General features: G+C 38.1%; 1 protein-coding gene across 1 annotated transcript in view; it reads left to right on the top strand.

The window, feature by feature from the left end:
* Positions 1–16505, top strand: part of EPHA10 (EPH receptor A10) — a 720654-nt gene that overhangs the window by 95272 nt on the left and 608877 nt on the right. The window contains exon 4 of the mRNA XM_066574828.1: positions 3516–4179. Within this exon, the coding sequence (XP_066430925.1) occupies positions 3516–4179 (664 nt within the window). The remainder of the gene's footprint in view (positions 1–3515; positions 4180–16505) is intronic.

The raw sequence follows: 16505 nt of genomic DNA on the forward strand, positions 1-16505 counted from the left end.
CACACCACAGCAGCCAGGATCACCCCTCAGTCCTTAGAGGATTCAGGATCAGATGTAGAGCCTGCAGAGCACAACATGGGTGAAAATACAGGATACAAGCCGTATAATGGTGAGAAACAGTGTTATTCCTCAAGTACACACATGCCAATGGAACAATTTAATAGTTGTGCCATCAAAATTGGTTCTGGCAGTATACATACTTTTACAAAAAAATTCACAAAGTTTGGTAAATTGTTTGGAACAGTTAACCAATGACCATTAAAAAACTCAAATTAGAACTACAGTAAAAGAGTTGTATACGAGTTGGTTTAGTGTAGTGTCGCTTAAGTGAAGTATAAGTAAGACTGGCCATATACATTAGACTATGATCACATGATCATTAGTTCTGGCTAGTTTGGCAGTTCATTTAACATGTATGATGGCCTCTCAATGTTCCCCGGATGGTAGATGTTGGGAAAGCTAAAGTGTGCACAGATAGATTTCAACTGCCCGATCCTTTTGTTCCCAGGGAGATAAGTCGTTCTAGCATTGGTTTTCTGCCCACTCTGAATCCAGAACAAATGCACACTTGGAGCTTGGACAGGCTGAGTATGAATGTGCATAGGGGTATAAGGCGAGATACTTGTTGGTCGAACAAGTGTTTACCTGACAGCTATTTTAAATGTATGGGTGGTCTTCAACCCACATTGCTTGTCTGGTAAGAAATTAACCTATATGAGATTTTATGACAAGTTATATGAGATTGGATAAACAAGGCTACTTCCTTCCAAAAACTATGCAACATTTATCTAGCATTTGAAACTGCTTACAATTTAATAACATATTTTGTTATTTTTTTACATTTTTTTTTGCATGATGTTTTTTTAATTATCATTTGTAGAGCTTTATAAACAATGCATCATGCTTTATAGTACAATTAAATGAGGTATTTTAAAAGGTCTTCATGAGCTTGATATCAAATAATAAGCAGAGAGACCTCGACCTCAAAGCACAACTCAAATGTGTAGAGTTAAATTTCCTGGTTGCACTGAGCTCAGTCAATGCGTGTAGCTCTGCTTGTACTTGTCACCATTAACCTGGATGAACCTGAGCTGCTCTTGAATCTCTTCCTCTCAGGATAAGCTTCTTTTTATAGTCTAAGCAGACAGAAGGTTATGACAAATACTTTGAAATGCCTCGAGGGTATACATAAAGTTCAGTAGGAGGCATTCTCCAGAGAGAACGCTTTATAGCAAACTGGACAGGGACAAGATCATCATGAATGAAACACTGTATTTTATCCTGGTAAGGAATTTTGGCCTTATCGTAGATGACTATTTATGATTTCTAGGAGAGCACATTTCACATAGTGTGAATAAGAAATCAACAAAGAATATAGAATGTCATTATTGGTCAATACTACATTATTTTATTAAAGAAGTTTTCCAAGGAGGCAACCTTTGTATAGATGCACTATTGAGGGGTATGGACATTATAGACGGGGCAAAGGGATGCTGGACAGCTGATTATGTATCTGAATGTTTGCAATGTAATACTACAGCATTGCAGGGGAAATGTCCACTCAACTGTTTGCTGAGGTTGTTGGGACCTGAACCCACAGTTTTCATATGAAAAGCCTGTGGCGAGACAACCTCTTTAATAATTAACATATATCTACAGGAATCATAGGGAATCAAAGAGATTTTTCTTGTAGTATATGCACAGTCCATTGCAAATTTAATTTTGTCTGAGGATCATTAAAAATAATTAGTGTACATCCAATTTCAGGACAATTCTATCCCTAGACTGGAGGGTGGGAGGGTATACTACCTGCCGTTGTTCTTCTCTGCCCTCCCTCTGATGTGCCAGTTCCAGGTCCCATTTTTAGCTGTCTAAGGTAGCTGATGCAATTTTCACAGTGCATTGATATTTCAAGCCAAAGGGTGCTGTGGTCTGGAGATAAAATTCAAAGTTTAATTTAATCTAGTAAAATCAGCATCATAAGCAAACAAACCTCGTACTCTCATGTTGTTTCACTAAGGCATTTCAAACTACAAAGTCCTTAATACCATGTTTGAAATACATCAGTGTGAGATGTGGAGGTCTATTTGCCTGTAATGCTGCTTTTACTGGATTGAATAAAACTTTGGATTGTATCCTAAGCCTGGAGTACCCTTTTACTTGAACTGTTCCTTGTGCTACAGACAGTGCTTTTCTAGAGTGAATCCTACTTACAACAGATGGTCTCATTAACAGGTGTTAAGATGAGAGGCATGGCGTAACTATAGGGGATGCAGAGGATGCAGTTTCACCCAGGTTCAGGACCTTAGGGACACATAAGGCCTCTCCTCTCCATACAGGTAGCCCAGTACTAGAGATAAAGTATTGCAGTTGGGGGACCTGTTACAGGTTTTGCATTGGGGTCCAGAAGCTTCAGGTTATACCTCTGGTGAGAGGAACTGTGTTTCTATATTGCATTGATAGTGTTAGATTACCAATGCACTGTACTTGAACTCTGATTGGCCAGAGATCCTCCCATGATTGGCACAGTGTGAATTAGGTAGTTAAAAAACTGCTGCCGTCATCTGGAATGGCTGAAAACTGGGCCCAGAACTGACGGATTGAAAGGGCAACAGAGAACAACTGCAGGTGATTCACAGGAAAGAATTGATTCCCAAATTCGGAGGATCACCTTAATGTTACCCTCAGTCAAAAGTGAAAATTTGCATTTATATGACAAACATATAGTCAACATACCTGGTGCCCTACTTATAAATGATCCTTCTGCTGTTTCTGGACCTCTCTACGCATATTCCCAAAATGACTAACACAGTCATAAACTTCCCTATGTGGAGCATTCTTTTGAAGTTTGAAACATGCCCCTTTCCCATACCCTCTGCACTGTCTCTAAAGATGAAGCTACATCCAGAACCTCACTGTGGAGATCTTTAGGGTAAGATCTTTAGGAAGATATAAGTGGGATGTACATAGTATCAATATCTTTAGTGAAGGACTGTGAAGCTGAGACATGTCTCAGACTTCCTAAGAACACGCTTCATAGGTGAGGTCATGAGGATGTGTGTAATACATAGAGGAACAGATCTTCAAATGTGAAAAAAAAAATCCCACTCGGTCATCGAGCCATTTTATTTATTTTTGCACTATGAATCTTTTCCATTAAAAGAGTAAAATGTTAGGCCATTCATCACGCAGTCTTTGCTTTACTATTGATTTAAGCAGAAATGAAGGCTTGGCCTTACATAGTTCTAAATGAAATGCTAATCCTTAGAACACTAGCTCATAATTTATGCTTCCGATAATGACCTTATGAGTCATCAGTGTTTCATATTGTTAGCGGATGATGTACTGTAAATGATTTCACTAAGATGTAGTACAGTTAGATAATCCAGCAAAACCTTGAATCTGTTGTAAACCTATTCCAATGTATCAAGTATATATAAGGCTATGTTGTGCAAACATAAAAAAGGATAACAATATAATTAACACGTTGTTTTATTCTATTATTTTCATCCTAGTGGGAAGAAATTAGCGGTGTTGATGAGAATTACAAACCCATTCGTACTTATCAAGTATGTAACGTAATGGAACCCAATCAGAACAACTGGCTGCAGACTGGCTGGATCTTAAGACGCAATGGACAAAGGATCTTTATTGAGCTAAAGTTCACTCTAAGGGACTGTAACAGCATTCCTGGAGTAGTGGGTACATGTAAGGAGACATTTAATCTATATTACATTGAATCCGATTATGATCTGGGGAAAAACATCAAGGAGAGCAAGTACGTTAAAATTGATACCATAGCGGCTGATGAGAGTTTTACCCAAGGAGATCTCGGAGAACGCAAAATGAAGCTGAATACTGAAGTCAGAGAGATTGGATATCTGAACAAAAGAGGCTTTCATTTGGGATTTCAGGATGTAGGGGCTTGTGTTGCCCTAGTTTCTGTTCGTGTCTATTATAAAAAGTGCCTCTCCACAGTGCAGAACCTTGCCATCTTTCCGGACACAGTGGCAGCTTTCTCAACTCTGGAGGAAGTTAGAGGGACTTGCGTGAATAACTCTGAAGTAGACTTGGATAACCCACCCAGGATGCATTGCAGTGCAGAGGGGGAATGGCTGGTCCCTATTGGAAAATGTACTTGTAGTGCTGGCTTTGAAGAAAAGGAAGGTAGCTGTACAGGTAAAACTCAGTTTACAGTCTCTATAGATTTGCTTGATTAATTCTTAATCATGTTAAATATGATTCTATTACAAGAGACAAATTGCAAGTGAATGTTAAACTTTGGTAGTTGATTTATAGTCTATGAAGTTAAATTAGCTTGTAAAACTGATTATTTACTACAGAATACATCTGCTCGGTATAGCGGTGGCTATTAATAATCCTTTGTACAATTATATCTACATTAACATCACTTAGAGGCAGCTATGATAGGGCATACAAAGAGGGGCTTTTATTCTGTAGCATTTTCTAGTCTCGATACGCACATGCCAAGATATATCTACTGTGCTTTGTAGCTGAATCTAGTATTACCATAGTAACATTATTACAAATAAACTGCCTTATTATGTTCGACAATTAAAATGCATTCTGCAAGGCTGGATAGAAAATGTCGTTAGCTAAAGCACCCACTGTTAAACTACCTCTACCCTAATTGGTAGTTATGCCTTTTCTATACATATTGTACTGTTGCTTTCCAGCAATATGGCCTTATTTTCTAAAGTGCTACAGTATAATGTTCTCTGGAGTATCTGAGACAATTCAGCCCTAGAATGTTTAAGAATATCGAATAAATATGCCCTTTTGCATTGTGTCCAGCCAAATAGTCCTCATGTCAGAAAGGTGAAGTGCCAGTAGGGTCCGGTCAGCCGTGGAATGTTTCTCACTTAATAGCTGACTGGGTATACTTATAGCAGTAATACCTCATATCATACATTTCAGGTATATTCATGGCAGTAATACCTCATATCAACCATTTCTGGAACCTGTTAGGATTTCATGTTTAAAGAGTACCTGCACTTTCCACCTCGGAGTGTTCAGGCTCCGTCTACCGTTTTCGGTGCTTACCGGTAGATGAAGCGATGTATGCGGCCTTCTTATGCTGATGGAAGTAGTTGAAAACAGCCGACGGAGCAGGAATACTCCGAGGGGGAAAGTGCAGGTACTCTTTAAAGAACTAAAGTACTGATTTAGAAGATTATAGACCAGGTAGCAAGTAGATCCTTTTATGATATGCTTAATGTGAGAGTCCATCTCAGAACCACTTAAGAAAATATTGGGAAATTGTTAAACAGCAATTCAGTAGTTTACTGGAATAATGTTGTAAATGAAATCACTTAATTTAACTAATAAGATTGCTGTGAAACCTACAACCACGCAGACCTGCCATCCTTGATTATATTACATTTAGTCTTCTGGTCGAGCTCCAGGCAAAGTTGCCAACCTAAATTTTTCTTTATTCTAGTCAATATATCCCAAAGACATGGACAGCAAACATTTTTAATGTACAAATTGGAAAACCACAATTAATGATAACAAATATAAGTCATACATGCCTATAGGCCAGATACTGATACGAACTAATTAACAGCATGTACTGCGAGCTGTAAGATGATGATAATTACAATAATATTCAATTACTCAAGCATCAAAATCACAAAAGCACCTTTTTTTCATGGACACTGGACAAAATCTGCTATTTTTGTGGACTCTGCGGGAAGTTCTGGACGGCTGAAAACCCTTTAAGAAAATGTCCATCTTTTTTGTATTTGAATTTATATTGTTTGTATTTGAAATCCTCACCAAAATCTGTGTCAAACTCCACGTATGTTACATGCATAGTTTGACGTGAATTTTGGTGCAGATTTGGACTCAGATTTCATCCCCTATTTTAACCATTTGCAATCCAATTTTGGATTCAGGGTTGCCTAGGGGGCTTTCTCTTTCTGACATTATACAATGTCACCATCTGCTGGGTAGAGCCAGTACTGCGGTATGTGACATGCCGGAAAGGCCCTGACAACAAAGCGGCCGGCAATATATAGTAAGAATACCCTGCCGGACATCTTCCGAAATCGGAGCTGCACAGTCTTCAATCAGAATGTAGGAAGACGCCAGACAGTGGATTGGAAAGGGTTGAAAGAAGAGATGTTCACAAAATAAATTGACATACCAAGGATTTGAAACCCCCACTACAGATCAAATTACACTGTGGATTTTTTTATAAAGCACATGGATGGCATTTCTTTAAATCTCATCCAAATTTCTGCTATATGATGCTGTGCAATTTCTAAAGCCAATTCCAATGTGGAAAATCAGCTGTATTTCTGTGACATGTTAACAAGCTCTTGGGAAAGTTTCACACACAGTTTTCATAGTAGTTTTTCATGCCGTTTTGAGTCAAAGCCAGAATTGGATTCAAACGATATAGGAAACATAAAGGAAGGTCTTATACTTCTTCCTGCTGAACCACTTCTGGCTTTGGCTTAAAAACCTGCAAGGAAACTGTCACCAAGACCTGTGTGTGTAGCCACCCTTAAGCTGTTGCTTTGTAAGTTTCATAGACTTAAGAGCAAAATCCTGACTGCCAGCAGGTTGATCAACGGGGGGAATTTAGGAGCTTAAGGGCTCCTGCACACAGCAGAGCCAGATTCCACATGCGGAATCCAGTCCGGGGAAAAGCAGCGGCGTTAGCGCATACCTGGTACTTCCAGTATTCATCTACGCTGTGGATGGTCCGCATGGTGAGCCATCAGACATGTGCAGTACAGATTTTTTTTTAAACCACTGCTTTCCCCATGGCATCACCTAACGATGACGCGGAATCCATAACCTTTCCTCAATGTCATTGTGGAAGGGCCAAGGATTGGACAGCTTCCATTGGCTTAAATGGAAGCCGTCCATGTGGAATCTGTGGAAAAATGGAGCATGCTGCGATTTTTCCTCTTCATAATTGGTTTGGTCATTTTTCCTCCTTCATAATTGGTTTCCGCAAGTGTGGAAGAAAAATTGATTTCCCATAGCATGCTATGGGTGCTATTTGCTGCAGATCTGCAGTGTGGATGCCCCCACCACGGATTCCGCAGCAAATATCCGCCCATAGGCAGGAGGCCTAAGGCATACTGTTTTCTTATAAATGTAATGTATTACAGTGCACGCTAAGCTCCCTCTAGGGGTGATTGCAGGCAGCCACAATTTCATTTTTTAACTCTATGTCTATGTAAGGTATCTGGAGCTCTAACCATTTTAAAGATTTATTTAGTAATGGATCAGTACATCATTTTGTACCTACTTAAAAAAATAAGATCAGACATTCTCTTCAAAGTTATTATTGGAATGCTCCCCAGGTAACATTTCTAATTCTAACTTTATTTTATGGACTTGGCAGCTCCCAAATAATTTCTTTAGAGTGGTTCCAAGGTGAAACTATATATTAATATCTATTATGAAAATGCATATGTTGTTTCAATAGCAATGCAATATTATCTTGAGAAAAGTAACTTGACCTTACTGTTAGTAGCGATGTACATAGACTTTAGAATTCGGAATGTATATAATGTGATTTTTCTAGTATTGCATTAAGTCTATGTAAGCAATATTTATTAATAACGTCTAGTAAAATACATATGTACTAACTGCTTTCATGTAGTAAATTGAAATTGAAAGTCTCTCAATCACGTTTATGTTGATGACCATTGATAATGAACTCAGTCCTGATCTTAGTTGACTCTACCTCAGTTGCAATCTGATTTTAAGACAACCTCTGATAGGAATGTTTGTCCGCTATTTGTTGACTTGCTGTCATTAACACAAGTAACTCATTCTGTTATGACCCTACCTGGGAACTTTTAGACTCTGACTGGGAGACTTCAGACTTTTTGGCTGTATTAGATACATTATGGGTCCTCTTCACCCGTAATTGCTCTAAAAAATGTTGATCATCAGCACATAATAAGAAATATTCTTTTTTTTATTTTTTATGCAATGAAAGCAGAAAACTTGATTGACATGGAAAACAGCTCAACTTTTTGACTATACTAGTTTTTAGATTAAGCCCATTGCTTATGGCCCAATCTTGGGGTCATGAAGACAAGAGACAGCAGTATGTTCTCTTTTTTGGCTTTTTTCAGGGGGTGAGAAGGGGTGTTTTTATATGTCGTACGGAACAGTAACATTATTTTTATAGCTTGCATTTGATAGCTACTGTGCTATCATTCAACTTACCAAAAATAGTCTTTTAAGCTAATATTTCTGTGCATAGTCTAATTTAAAATCCTTTGCTTTCTCACTTTACACAGATGTAGTAGACCTAAGTTTGTCACCATAATATAGATGAAACAGATTTTTGGAAGTATCCCACTGTCATCTAAGTCAAAGATGACAAAACTAAACTCTGTTACTTCAACAATATTTATATGGCAGCATCTCAGGGTCAACTTCTTTAGAAAGTTCCCAGCTGTGGTCATAACCCTACATAAAAAAACAGCCAATATTGCAATTGTTACTTTAGTTACCAATTCTCACACAATGAGCTTAAACAGAATGGTAAAAAAAAATTCTGTGTACACAATTTGTCTTTATTTTTTACATTGGAAAATAAATTGTGTTATTACATGATCCAACCATAATGAAAAGTCTGCGTCCTTTTGTTATATTTGAATCAAAACAAAAAGCACAAGAAACAAGCGGAAATGCTTGCCTAGTTATCTTGGCTTGCTTGACTCAACAATGCTCATAGGGAAATACAGCTCTTTTCAGAAAATCCATAACATTGTAGCAAGTAAGATAATGCTACTGCAGAATTAAGATACCTTGGCCCTAGGTCTGTGGTGAGTACGAACATGGTCTGAGTTCAAGAAGTGGATTTGCCATGGGGCCTTTTTGGTATTCATGTGTGCTGTGTTAAACATATTGAGATCAGAAAAATGTGCTTCTTGCCACTTTTCTGTTCATAGTTGAACTAGGCCTTGCCTTGAAAATCTAAATAATCTGACATAGACTGGTTGCCACAAATGAATTGATTTAAAACCACGTTATGAAGATAGTAGTGCAATTTTTAGGACGAGACTGTCTGAAAGCTGGGTAAGTCAAGGGGAAAAATCTGGTAAGCGGCATTACTCACCAGTTGAAGCAATGCTCCGAGAACAGGAAAATAAAATCCAACTTCTCTTTTTATTAATAACTGACCCAGCAATGAAGACACGTTTCTGGGCACAGGAGCCCCTTCCTCAGTTATGCTGGGATGGCACACTGATAATTCAAATAATAATCACATGAGTATGTTTAGAATATTCAGAGTTGTGCAGAAACATAATATTGGAGCAAGCATGCTTGGAATTTCAGTTCTTTACTTTGCATGCATTCTTGTATGTATTCTTTAATTTATTTATGTTTATCTTTAAATGGTTTTTAGAATGATTTATTTGTGTTTCCTTTGTTTACCCATTCCTTTCCCTGTTTTTTGCTTTCTTTTCATATATGCTTGTATGTTCCCTAGTGCTTATATAATGTTACTGAACAACGTATTGTTGTTTGAATTATCAGTGTGCACAACTGAGATAGGGGCTCCCGTGCCCCGAAACAAGCCTTTATTCCTTGGGTCATTAATTAATTAAAAAAAGTAGCTGGGTTTAATATTACTGTTCTCTGCGCATTGCTTAAACTCAGAAGTTGCACTTCTTGTCAGATTTTTCACCTTCACTCAATATTGGCATGCCCAGTTTTACAGGTGTGACACACCTCTGTATTCACAGCACTGCAATAGACAATTCACATCCATTCCCCTACTGGCCATTACAGCCTTGTGCATCTAATTTTAAGGGCAGCTCCACCAATTACCTTATTGCACCATTTCAAAGTTGGGTAGGCACTATGCTGCCACAGGAGAAGGAAAAAGCAGCTTGACTGCCATAAGATCAAGTCATAACCTTGATTGTATTGCTAATCAGATTTTTCTAAAAAAAAATTAGGCAGAAAACTTCTTTAAGAATGATAAACACTATTAAGAATGTATTAAGATCAACATTTCAAACCTTGGTCTCAATATGATCCCTGTGTGCAGACAGAGAGACTAATGTATGAATAGGCACATACCTCCTCAAACACTAGGCACCTCTTGGCACCTCCATGCACTAGATTGCAGTAGATTTCTGGTATATTTCATACTAGTTCCTGGCATTAAATAACCATAAATATATTGGGATGGGTGGCCATGGGCTGGCATAGATGGCAAAAACTAACAACATTTTTAAGCAAGCAGAGCTTATACTACATTTTGCTACTTTTGTACGCCATTTTTGCTTGATAAATCTCCTTTTATGAATCTGTTGTCATTACTTATGATAAAGAAAACACAAAAAAGTTGTACATTTTGTACATTCTAAAATGAATAGAAGTTAGCAGTGGGTATACTGGTTACAAGTACTGTAAACTTCAAGTGAGCGAAATAGTAACACTCCATGCCAAGCAGTAGCAACAAATATGGATAGAATTTTACAGTTTGCTTTTGTGTAGCACCTTCCTGACCCCAAAAGTCACATGCAAAAACAAGTGTTAAAATTGTTAACAAAGAATTGTTCAACAAAGAATACCCAAAAAATGGCCCAAAAGCATGGTATTTTTCTGAAAAATGTTGTATGTGCAATTGCCCTTAAGCCTGTGCCACACAAATGTATTAATGCAGCGTTTTGCACGCACAAGATTTGCACACACAATATGCAGTAAATAGAGACAAATTGATTTCCCATGCACAATGGGTCTGTTCACATACACGTATTTTTTATGCATATTTTGGATGCGCAAAAAATACCCATCATGCTCTATTTTCTCGTGCATTTGTGCAGGGAAAAGGCACAATAACTGGACTAAATACACTAACTACCCATTTCAATGAATGGGAAGATGGTTGCGTGTTTTTTGCATGCACAAATGTGCACAATTTGCACACACAAACAATGTAGTAGAACACATAGAGGCGCGTGCAAAAACATAACGCCCATTGCGCAAATACATGAGCAAATGCACATATGCCCATGTGACTCCGGGCTTAGGGGGACAAAAAGAGAGATAACACAGCCCTAGTTTAGACCAAAAAACGATGCAGATGAATGGCAAAACATTCAAATGTGTGTAACTAAGTTTTTATATTTACAGAAATGAAATGTTTCTTAAATAATAAAAAGTTAGAAAATGAATGCAGTCTGAAAATTCTAAACACTTTAGATATGGTGTTAAAAATGTCTACATATAAAGATACAAAGAAGTGACATAAGAACTTTTTTTACCAAAAAAATGTGCAAGTGACTGAAAAAACATCGTTTGCATAATAAAATTAATGAGAGACAGCTAATATAACCACATGGCAATATATTCTAAAACTGACTACAATTGACTTAGTGGTTCTGCTTCACATTCCTCTGGATCAATAATTGGATCTGAGAAAGGTTAAACCTCTTTACAAATTACATAGCTATGTTTGTATAGTTTTTTTTGCTTTAGCAGAAAGTCCCTATTCAACATTAACGAGCAGGTGTATACCCAGTGAATATCGCAGTCATATAATATTACTTCCAAGTTTCAGAGGATACTTTAAAGGGGTGGTCCATTTTCTGCACAAATTTCAGAAATGCCTTGTATTAACATGTAATGGTGTTAGAAATGCTAAAATATTTGCGGGCTCACCTTAGCCTAAATGATGAAGTCACCCTATTACCCATAGACAGGGGCATTCCTATCATGAGGCAAATTGAGCCTTTTGCCTCAGATGGTGCCCTCTAGTGGAAAGGGGGGAAGCATAGCAGCAGGACCGTAGACTCAGATGCAACTTCTCTTAGCAACCCAGGATGAGCCACTGTACAAAGCACAACACACCCTGGGTTGATTGTTCAGTTGTAGCCAGCCAGCCTGGCAGTCGGAGGCATAGTGAGAATGGTTTGTCCAAGCAGACAAAACATGAACCTGCCTGAATTATGCAGGCTGTATCGCCAGCTGGGACTTACCGAACCCAGGAGGCGCTTGCAATACTAGTCTCTGCCAGACAGACTGTCACACACAACAGCATGTACGCACTGCTCTTCAGCTCCAACCATTCCCCATTCCCCTGGTGATAGGTGATAGGCGTGTTTGTGCTCCGCCCACAACTACACAACCCAGCGAAAAAAACGATTGCTATCTACTGAGCTAAGTTGTGGCTTGCTCCCCTACTACTAATGCATCTACTGCAGGACCCATCCACATTAGTAAGTGTGAGTGGTAGGGGATGGAAGTCCTCAGTCAGTTATGGATAATGTACAGTACCCTCATTAAGTGTATGCTTGGTGTATGTGGTAATGGGAGAATTTCCCAAAGTAAATGGGTAAGTAGTGACGGAGTGGGGCCCTGAGTAGAATTCTCTTTAAGTTGCATTCACTTGTGACAAATTCACACCAAAATCCACAGACTATTTTGCAATTAAGATTTTGGTGTGCATCCGCACTGAAATCAGTGTCAAAATCCTCACCATTTGGTGCGGATTTTCACTTGGATCTACAACAGATTTCACTCTTTGAATTAAAGAGGTGAAGTCTGCTGTGGATCCATGTCAAAATCCATACCAAATGGCACAGATTATAAAATGGAATTTGACATGGATTTTGGTGTAAATTTAACACTGCAAAAATCTGCACTAAATGTACTATGTGTGAAAGAAGTATTACATAGCATTTGTGAATTACTTTCAAAATATGTATTGTGAAAACTCCCAGTGCATATGCTGAATGTATCCATAGTCAGGCCTGGCTTTAGCGGTGTGCGACTGCCTAAGTTACTTACTCCCTTCTTCCTTGCGAATGGGGTGCCACATTCACACTGATTCACATAATCATCAGTAAACAGCAGGACAAAAAAAAGTTTTTTATTTTTCTGCCAGTCAACAAATTGTAATAATAGTCATAAAAAAGTACACCAAAATGACAAAAATAAATTATTTTCCACAAAAAAGGAAAAACCTAAAAAAAAAAAATTATATATATATAAATTTGGTATTATTGAAATTGTACTGACTCACAGAGAAAAGATATGTCATATATACAGCATGGTGAATGCTGTAAACCCCCTCAAAAAACAATGGCAGGATTGCTTTCTGTTTATTTTCTCTTTGTCCTTCCCCCAAATCATAAAAATGATACATTCATTATATATTCACAAAATGGTATCAATAAAGACTACAACTCATTGTTCAACGAACAAGTCTTTAAATGGTTATATTGATGAAAAAATGAAAAAAAGTTATGGCACTTCAAAGGTGGAGATGGAAAAATCCGAAAGATCATAATGTTGTTAAGTCCCAAATTATAACCTGTGCTTAAGGGGTTATTATTCAGTATGCTTCAATTTTTATATTTTGTTTTAGCTGGTATAGTATGTGTAATTGTAATTACTAAAACACATCTACATATATCTTTGACTGTTCATAGACAACATTGCACTCGTATTTGTGCAATTGTGTTTCCATGACATTTTGATGGTAAGAATAGCAAAGTTTGCATTGCTGGGTTGCTTTCAAATCTGTGTTGAGGGTTCCGTTTTTCTACTGTGTTTGGGGAGCAGGAAAGGGGAATCTCCTGGCCGAGTGAAACCAGAGTTGAACATACCCCATTGACAAGAATAGGGTCTGTTTAGTTTTCGCTCAGCGGTCCGGCATTTTGCATTGGTATGCAGTGCTTTTTTTTACCCGTATTTTGTGCAGGATCTGCGAAGTTCCTCTCATCGGAGGTTCCAAAATAGATGTGAACCCAGTCTTATTCATATCATAGAACTCTAATAAACTACACTATGGGGCTCATACATGAGGGAACAGGGAGCCTGGGGAGATGTGTGTAATACTCACTGGGTACCCCATTCCAGCGCTGTGAGGTTGTAAGTTCACATAGCATGACTCTTTTCATCTGGCTGTGCGCACGTCCTCTCCCATTAATCTTTATGGCAGTGCATGAGCACACAGTGTGCTGCATGGGCGCAGTAATTTGATGGGGACACAGTGATGGAATGGGGCACTCGGTGATTATCAATCACCACTCTCCAAATTCCTTGCTCCCTCAAGTTTAAGCCCCCTTACATAGTTTACAGGGCTGAAAGGATAAATAATATATCCACTACAATGGGTCTGGAAGATTTCTGTTCCTTTTTACTTAGATAGAATATTTGTGTAGTTTTGTGTGTCTTTTGCATAGTTTTTTCTATGGTCAAAGATATTGAGGTTAGGCCTGGAAAGACGATTTGTTGAACTGTTTTCATTGTGAAGGCCATGTTGTTGATTTCTGAAACTGAAATAGTAAGTAGTATGTTTGAAAACTTTTTATTTTGTGTATTTTATACCTTAATGAGTATAGAGGCCAATGTTCCAAATGTGCTCTCATTTCTAAGTGTATATATTTTACATTTGAGTTGTCTTAAGTTAGAAAAGCAAATAAGGGAGATGGAACAATACCTCTGCAGCACCACCAATTGGAAGGCAGCATTTCTGCAATTCAATATTAGACTCTTTATACAAACCTTGTATCAATGAGTGGGAATTGAAAGCCAAGCCAGAATCCATACACAGACAGCTGTTTCGGGGTGTTTGCTACTCATCGCTGTGCAGTAGGTTTCTGGCTTGGCTAGCTAGTTAGTAAAGAGTTTACTCACCGATTTTCATAATTTACTATTAGATGAGGGGGTGTTTTATAGTTCACCTCAGGTAGCAGAAAAGCTAGGGAATTGAATATAAGCAAACTGTGGCATCCCCAGCTTCCCAAGATGGTGAAGGCTGCTCACTCTACTGCACAAGCACAGAAAGTGTTCAGTGCAGGCGCAGATACAGGAGATAATGCTATTTGTATCTGCACCTGCACTAAATGCTTTCAATGTCTGTACAGTAGAAGTAACAGCTATCACTATCTTAGGAAGCTATGAATGTAGGCAGTGTGTGGCCTTTCTTAAATTTGAGTAGAAAGTTGACAACCCATTTAAGTAAATTTTCCTTCCTTTTCTATCTTTGCACAGTAACTACAAAATATCCCTGTTTCCACGATTCTGAATAACCTGAATTGAATATGAAAGTTATAACATTATTTTTTATCAAGCCTATAAATTGTTAAAGGCTTACAAAGCAGAAAGGAGCTTGAAATCAGTGATGTATAATTTACAATACATAAGACCATATTTAGGATCTGAAAAGGTTTGGACATAAATGTTTTGTTTTTTTATTTTGTATACTAGACATTAGGGATGAGCGAGCGTACTCGGTAAGGTGATATACTCGAGAGAGCATCACCTTTTTCGAATACCTGCTGGCTCGTCCCTGAAGATTCGGGGGGGCCGCGGGGGTCGGGGGCGGCGTGGGGCAGCGAGGGAGAGCGGGGAGGAGAGTGAGAGAGATCCCTCTCTCTCCCTCCCAATCCCCTCTGCAACCCCCGACTCCCCCCCCCCGATTCTTAAGGGACGAGCCAGCAGGTACTCAAAAAAGGCGATGCTCTCTCGAGTATATCGCCTTACCGAGTATGCTCGCTCATCTCTACTAGACATCTTTTTAAGTAAATTTCAACAGTGTGTATTTGTATTGATAGTGTAAAGATGATGGCAGTAGAGGTTAAATTCTGGCAAAAAAAGTAATCAGTGCTAGTAAAAAGAGACATTGCATCATTGGTAATGCAGTAAATGGTTGAGCTGTGTTTCTTTAAAAAACTAATCCATGCCATGCCTGGCATTGTTCTACAGAGAAGGTGTTAATCCGATGTTCTGAAGTAATGAAATGTAAAACAAGCTATTGAAATATTTATATACAGTTTGCATAAGTTAATGTCAATTTAATTAATGGAGTATAGAAGTATAATTAAAGTTATCAAAGATATTAAATTCTAGTAAGAAATGATGATTAAAACTGAGACACTGTATTGATCAACAGAGATAATTAATATGGATGATTTTTAATTTACATCTTGCAATTCCAGTGCAGTTTGTGTTGTTTTGAAGTTTAGATCCTGCATTTTATTCTCTACATGTAAAAAGCAAAATCCAAGTTAACCATTTAGGCACTGAACATGACTCACCCGCACTCAATATTTTGCAAAACATTTTATATATAAAAGTTTAAATATATTTTAAATAATAATGAATGGGGTTAAGTAAATACACATTGGATATGCATACCACGCGCGTATTTATATTTACCCCAGACTTACACCTAAAATCAATGAGGACTACATGTTTTTTTTGCGCATGTGGAATATACAATGTATACGCACATAGAAAAAATACAAGTTCCAGATTTGCAGAGAATGCACAGAGTTTCATTGCGCGTTCATGAACTGAAACTAAATATACTCATGTGAATAAACCTTGAGGATAGATTTAACCGCTAGGACTGTAGTCAGAGCTATAGCTATTAAGCGCAGCAATAGTGTTTGCAAAAGATAATGAATCAGGACAGCCAATTCTGACTCCCATTAAAGTCAATGGTAGTAGAAATTGGGTGCACTCATGAGGTAGTTCCT

Source organism: Eleutherodactylus coqui, chromosome 1 (genome assembly GCF_035609145.1).
Source record: "Eleutherodactylus coqui strain aEleCoq1 chromosome 1, aEleCoq1.hap1, whole genome shotgun sequence".
In the NCBI taxonomy this organism is placed as follows: Eukaryota; Metazoa; Chordata; class Amphibia; order Anura; family Eleutherodactylidae; genus Eleutherodactylus; species Eleutherodactylus coqui.